Source organism: Mus caroli, chromosome 13 (assembly GCF_900094665.2).
Source record: "Mus caroli chromosome 13, CAROLI_EIJ_v1.1, whole genome shotgun sequence".
Classification (NCBI taxonomy): domain Eukaryota; kingdom Metazoa; phylum Chordata; class Mammalia; order Rodentia; family Muridae; genus Mus; species Mus caroli.
In genome coordinates this window covers 41659825-41667232 of record NC_034582.1, presented here as the reverse complement: position 1 = coordinate 41667232, position 7408 = coordinate 41659825, and the positions used below count along the sequence as shown (strand labels likewise).

Genomic DNA, 7408 nt, shown 5'->3' with positions numbered 1-7408 from the left:
GTGTATATAATATATATATATATATATTATATATATACACATGATTCTCTCTCTCTCTCTCATATATATATATATATATATATATATATATGTAAAACCTTTCTTTGGACCCAGTCAGCCGGGCATCTTACTGTTTCCTCTACATGCCACTGATCACCAGATTCCATGTTAGCACATGACATCCATTCTTCACCCAGAATGCCAACCCTCCCCCAGTCTCTACGTCCCCTATCCATCCACCCTAGATCTAGCTCTTGGTACACACAAACATTTGGAAGTCTACTTCTCCTCTTTATCTCATGCTGCTCCTCTGTGAAAGAGGATGACATTTGTCCAGCCCAGAGATGCTGTATATGAAAGTTCTCCATGAGAGGAGCCTCCAGTGGGCAGTACAGTAGATGCTTAATAACAGAGCACCCTATCCTCCTCCTCCTCCTGAGATCTAGCTCATCTTCTTCACAAAGGCTTCCTTAAGACCACTTATCTGCTGTCTCTCTCCTTCTGTCTGATGCCCTACCCAGCACTGGTTATTTTATTAGTAGGCGATGAGACGGGGACATTATGCCTTTTCTGGCTATAGCTTAACATCAAGGGATGGACACAGCTTCCAAGGTGAGGCAGACCATGACTCTGAACTTGGACTCACATCTAACACGGCCAGAGGTTTTCTGATCAGTGGGGGAGCTAATTAACCTGTCTGCACTTGTTTTGTTTAATTCTCAAGAATGATCCTTAACAGGGTCATTTTCTAATGCTCATGGTAAGGATTAAATGTCACAATTCACTTGTCTCTCTGATCTGTTCTGCACATGTGGTACAGCGGATCATCTATAGCACACAGCTAGACACTGAAATGGGGACTCAGTAGACGCTTAAGTGTATGATTAACTTTGTATAAACTCATCCTTAAATCTCTACTCAACAAAGCTGTAGCACCTCCTTCCCAGAGCTGTGACGAGAAAACACTTCTTTCAAATAGAGACCATTTCCTTAGAAGCTGATGTTCACCAAGCCCACAAGATCATCCACATCTGCCCTCTGCTAAATCAGAAGTCCTTTCAACTAATGTGTTTGTCTTTAGAGACCTTAGGTAACCCGGGGGGACATTTAAGGACTGCAGAAAACGAATAGTCTTCTCACTAGCCTTTCAAACAAGTACAACGTTAAAATTCTCAAGCTTGCTTCCAGGAAAGTCTAAAATAAGAACACACGGCATTCATACACAGTTTAGGGTGACCAGGTGTGATTTGTTGGTTACAGACTAAGAAACACTCAAAAACGAAGAGAAGCCTTCCTTGGTCTACCTGGAATGCTATCTGTTTCGAATCTCAAGTTCAACTTGAATCTCAAGTTCAAACAATTTATGCATGCAGTAACAATCACCATCCATCATAAAGACAGTTAATATCAGAAGAGATGAAAAACAAAAGGTTGCTATAAAAACACACTTGATTTAAAAGTCCCACGAAATACACATCACCCCGGTGGTTCTCCCCTTCTCTGGGTTACTTTCTTTATCAAAGGATCCTGAAGGGCTATCACAGCCAGGCCAGATATAGCCAGCGCTGTAGTTTGTCTGCACACTGAGCCTCCCTGCTTGTTCATCTCATCACACACCATTTAGACACACCCGGTGGTCTCATCTACTTCAAATCTACCCTCCTCCTCACTGGTTTGTTCTGGTCTCCCAATCCACGTGTTTTCTTGGGATTCTGAATGATGCCAAGCCACTTCTCAATGAGTGATTCTTGGCTGCTCTGACAGCTTCTTGCTTCCCTCAGATGAAGACACATCCCTCCCCCCCCCCCTTTTTTTATAACAAAGTAATGGACACATCAGAACAGTGGTTAATTGATTTGGTTTTATACTCTTTCAGGATGACGCCTGGGAGGTCAGGATTGAGCCCACTGTTACACCTACAGATGTATGTTTTCTTCCATAGTCTCAAGTTGACTGATAGGCCACACCGGTGAAGTAACAGCAGTGGGAGAGGGGAGGGGAGGGAAGGGAAGGAGGGGAGGAATGGAGAAGAAGAAGGAGGGATGGAGGGAATGTGGCCCAATCAACTCATTCGGTGTCCTTGCCTAAGTTGGCTTGGAAGGGCCTTTGGTACAGAGCTATACTTAACTATAGCTTTTTAAAAAGCTGCAGACGTCTCTAAGAATGAATTACTAATAGATTAAAAGAACAAGAGGGTACTAAGAAGATGTCCATAAGAATATGGCTTGCTTCATCTAAGTCAACTTACTACTTATTTTTGTTGTTGTTGTCGTTAGCTTCTATTAGGAGAGGCTTACAGTAGGTATCTATCTGTGAAGACACATTCTAGCCTTCTAGGTGATACACAAAGATCTTTATGTACTAAGCTGGCTAACAATAAAATTCTTTAACAAACATGGGTATTCAAAAAAAGACCTAGAGTTACAACAATATCAATCAGGTGGATGATGGAAGAAACAGACTCTAATGTCCAGGATAAATGGATGGTGGCTTTCCTCCTGTGTCCTGTTTAATGTAATGGAACTGGGGACTTAAGGGGCTGGTAATAACAGGACCCAGAGAAAACAGAGATGTGAGCAGGCTGTTGACCTGTTAGGTCCACAAGGTGGGAGTTAGTACTGTGCTACTCAAAACAAAACACAAACAGAATTAAGGGGTCGGGGGAGCCCCAACTGGTGAGTGTTAATAAAATCTGAATAGAGCTCGTGAAACTTCATCAGAAGACCTGGTGGTAGACAGACATTGCGGAAAGAAAAGCCCCGTTCCCAGAAAACAGACTTACAACATGCAAGCAGTGAATCTGTATATTCTTACAGAAAGAAATCACACGATTTAGCACTCACTACAAAAAAAATGTTAAGTGGAAGTCACAGGCTAATAGCTTAAAAGCAGGAGAAGGGAGAAAAAGACCCTTTGCTTCCCATGGCAAAGTCAAAAGGTCAACACTGCTTATCACCGCCACCACCAAACTCAAACGGCAAAGAGCCCCTTCCCCAGGAAAGAGAAGACACTACAGCTCTGTTCAATTAAGTCAAAGCACACAGTTTAGCTATCAACACCACTTCATGACTGTAATAAATAAAAATAAAGCACACGGAAGGCTATCAAGTATAGTGAAAAAAAAATAAAATAAAAAATAAAGACAGCACCACCAACATCCATGCATGGTTAATCACCATCTGAGCTTGTGTGTCTGAGTCTACTGGTTACAGAGTTTAACTCCAAACAGAACTAGTCCACCTCTCATCACCGCATCCTTCTGATCAGTTAGCTTAACTGTATACGAGCCCTGTCAGGTTAGAAAGAGATAAATCACATTGAGTCAAGCCAACAGCAGGAATGGTGAATGGGACACATGTCTTGTGCACACGTCGTACCTGGTATTTTTGGTTTTGATTTTTTTTTGTTTGTTTTTGTTTTGTTTTGTTTAATCATAAGCCCAACATTTGGCTGGTTTGGAGACTGCATACTTGGTCAGATAACTTGACTCATCTAAAAATATTTATAGTATCAGCATTAAAAAAATACATAGGCATATATAAATATGCAAAACCCAGAATGTTCTGCCATGTGTCGACCTTGTCTGTTCATAACAAAAAGGCAGGGAGACAAATGGTCACCAAGTTGTGATTTGGGAGGGCTTGGCAAATTGACTTACCCGAAAGGTCTCTGGATAAGGGCTGGGTGAAGCTGTTGAACGCCAAAGGCAAAACCTAGCAATAAAACACACCACAATCCCTGTTTGTGCACAGTTAGGGACATCGTATTCCTACACAGGAACTACAGTCACAATTTGTGATTTAAAAAGAACCACTCCTATGAAACTGTTCTTTCTATATGGAAAATAGATATGCTTTATAAATGTTATCATTCATCCTAAGTAAACATTTGAATAGACTAAGATTGGAAAACTTAAAAAAAAAAAACCAAACAAACTCTGCAAAGTTTACTTAACAGACATAAAAAAAGATTTGAAAATATTTAGAGAGAGACCCAAAAACAACAATGAAGTTAAATTCACAAATATTCCTACAGTTCCAAGCCACAAGCAAAAAAAGAAGAAAAAGAAGCAGGAGGAGGAGGAGAAGAGAAAGAAAAAAGTCTTTGCAATTTGGAACATTATGGCATGCCTTGAAAAGTTTTCCATTTTACAGTTTATAGTATTAAAATTGTATAAAAACAAAATTCCCCATCGCTCTTTTGAGACTAGTACGTGCACGATTCTTACAGTTTTATAGAGAAGATGTTTTAGAAAGACAGAGTTTTGAATGTTCATGGGTATTTCTCCACGTATTTCCTTTCTGACAATTGGGCTCCTGAACAGAAATGTCAACCTCTCTCTCTCTAAACTTCTGCAGCCAAGGCTGAGTGAAGGGTACATGATTTCGGCAACAGAGCTGCTTGCCTAAAGGACCGGAGTCATTTGCTCAACCCTCAGGTGAATTATTTTCCGTAAATGTAAAGAACACTCCCAAGTAATACAACAGGTTTCCACACAGACAAAGCAATATTGTAAACTAACGGCTATGGGGATTTTTAGTAAATTATTTCTCATCTCCAAGTAAAAATCATTAGAGACAAAGCAAAACAAACCAAACAAAAAAAATCCCCAAATTGTAAACTGTGAAGGTGAAATCTTCCTATGTGGTTGCTAGTACTCTGTGACTTTATGTGAAAATATGTGCTATGTCCATCTTGGGTCAGGGTTCAGATCATGCATGCTCTGAGCACAGTGTAACTGGCCTAGAGCACACTAAGAAAGAAGGCTCACTGGCTGGAGGTGACAAGGCCCACGTAAGTATACCTTTTTATCCACAAGTGGCTAGTAAAAACTGGATAACTGAAAGCAGACAAAAACATCTATCATTGTATAGGAAAACACAGAAATTAACTTTTGAGTGCAAGCTATCTGGACCCTAAGATCTATTTTTGAACATCTCAAGTACCCAGAGGCGTTTCTTACAACGTTCATGTATCTTTAATGCCTCGGTGGAACAACCAGCTCAAGTTCTACCAAACAGAGCTACAGGGTCTCAGGAAGCTGGCTTTTCTGGGCTGGGGGTGGCAGTGGGCTCTGTCTACAGATGGGTAGAGAGTTGGGGAGGAGGGAGGGGGAGGGGGAGGAGGGTGTTGCTCACCTGGCTGCATGATTCTTGGTTTTGCTCCCAAGTATGCCAGATTCACATTGGCCTTCCTACCATCGATGATGGGGTTGGGATCCTTGCAGGCCCTTTCAGCGGCAGCCCTGTCAGCCATGGTGACCTTAGCAACATACACAGACAGACACACAGAGCCCTCAGTTAACCCCTGAAGGAAAAGGATCCAAGCCACTGAGCTGGCTGCCTTTCTTTTCTTATTTGGGAGGGGTTTGGAACATTAACTCTTCATTCTCTGCCTTAAAAAAAAAAAAGCAGAAAGAAGAAAGGAAGGAAGGACCCCCTCCGCCCCCACCCAAAGTCCGAAGGGTGCTAATGTGGGGCCTAACAGAGATTGGGAGCCACCATTCTGAATTCGCACGGAGATTTACCCTTTACATTCCCACCGGGGCCCCAGAGGTACTGTGGGCTTTAAACAAAGTCCAGCCCCAAACCAGCTGGTTGCTCCCCAGCGACAATAGCGATTGCCCTGCTCCAGGGCTCTCAGCTCTTTGGGCTGCTGAATTTGCCCCTTTAAATCTCCAGGAAGCTTAATGTGCTGTTTCAGTTAGGCAAACACCCAGAGGTGCAGCCTTTTCTTTTCCTTTTAGAATCTACCTTTGCAATTTAAAAGATAGTGATGTAAAGTGTGTGTGTGTGTATGTGTGTGTGGGTAGCTCTAGCCCTCCCCGGGCCTGAACAACACACACACACACACACACACACACAGTTTTTTTCTTTTTTTAAACAAAGCACCAGCTCACTTAACAACCAGCCTCCAACCCGGGAATGCCACAGTGAGGGGCTCTGTTTCCTCCCTCCCAACTCTCCGCATCCCCGATCTCTCCTTCCCAGGCTCTTCCGGGCCACCGAAAAAGCATGGCCTCAGGTCCTCTTTGTACCCCACGAGGCAGCCACGGCCCTTCGCTTCTCCAAGCCCCATCGCGCTTAAAGTTTCAGCTTAGCTCCGAGTGAACGGGCGTCCCGTGAGGTCCCACTGTGCCCCTTATCCTAATCTCTGCCTCCCTAGGGCCTGGGGCCACTTAATCCCTGTTGGCCTGATCGCTTTGGCCAGGACCTCTCTTAGTTGCTCTCCACCCACCCTGAGTCCTTCTTCCACGTAACTTACAAATCCGTAGCCCCGGGACTTGCCGGTCTGCCGGTCTGTGATGACCACCGCTTCCTCGATGTCTCCGAAGACCTCGAAGTACTTGCGCAGGCTGGCGTCGGTGGTGTGGTAGGGCAGCCCTCCCACGAAGATCTTGGTGTACGTCGTGTCCTTCTGGGTGGTGTGCATCTTCGCGCCCGCCCCGCGGCTCGGGCTCCGGCTGCGGCTGCGGCTGCGCCTGGTCCTCGGGCTCCGCGTCTCCCGCAGCGCGCGGCGGCCGCCGGGGGCCGAGGGCGCGCGCGGGGGCGAGGGGGCGGCGTGGGCGCTGGGCGCGCGGCTTCCCAAGTGGCCCACTGTCCCCGACACTCGCCCAGGCGCTCTGCTCCAGTCCCCGCGTCCGGTCACTGTCCAGACCTTCCGGATCGTCCGGGTAACCAGCTCCGTAGCCGCGGACTGTGGGAGCCTTTTGCACTCACCCCGCGTGAAAGTAAAAATAAAATAAAATACAAATATTTTTTCTTAAATGTAGAGAGGGTGGTGGTCTCCAAGCCCAGAAGAGGTAGATGGTTCTTTCTCAAAAAGAAAATCGAGTGGCTTAGTGGGATGGGGATTGGCTCAGAGGCTACCGTGTCCCGGGGGCGCGGAGGTGGCAGCTGGGGGCGCGGTGCTGGGCCCGGCTCGGTCTGGGAACCGTCCCTTCTGCTTAGTAGCTGCCACACCAGTGCGGACGGAGGACCGCTCTCCAACCCTCTATTCCTTTTTCCCCAGCGGCCCTGGGGGTCGACGCCCGGCTGGGGAGGGGGCGGGCCGGACGCCTGCGATTGGCCGGGACAGCACCTGGGGCGCCCGGCGCCGCCGCCCCCCAGCTGTTGGGAACAGCTGCTTCTCTCCCCGCGCGCGGCGCGGCGCTGGGTCGCCTGGCTGGGGCTCTGGCGCTGTTGCTGGGGCAGAGTTGGAAACGGCTGGAGGCGGCCTGGCTCTGTTGCTGCCTGCTCCTACTGGTCAAAGTCTCAAAGACCCCTGGCGATTCCCGCAGGGACCCAGAGTGAGCTGATTGAGGCTCTGAAGCAGACCACGCTAGCTAGCTAGCTCTTCTCGCTAGGCCTCGCTGGCACGAATAGTTGACTTGAGAGTCCCCAGGGACCTGGGGTGGTTTGTACAGAGG

The 7408-nt window shown here is 46.6% G+C and overlaps 1 protein-coding gene across 1 annotated transcript in view; it reads right to left on the bottom strand.

Moving 5' to 3' along the window:
- The window catches only part of Rbm24 (RNA binding motif protein 24), an 11279-nt gene extending 4072 nt beyond the window's left edge, over nucleotides 1-7207 (bottom strand). Inside the window, exons 1-3 of the mRNA XM_021180882.2 lie at nucleotides 6265-7207; nucleotides 5139-5262; nucleotides 3659-3713 (exon numbers count right to left, since the gene is read on the bottom strand). Coding sequence (XP_021036541.1) covers nucleotides 3659-3713; nucleotides 5139-5262; nucleotides 6265-6432 — 347 coding nt within the window. The 5' untranslated portion in view covers nucleotides 6433-7207. The remainder of the gene's footprint in view (nucleotides 1-3658; nucleotides 3714-5138; nucleotides 5263-6264) is intronic.
- Nucleotides 7208-7408: the final 201 nt, after the last annotated feature.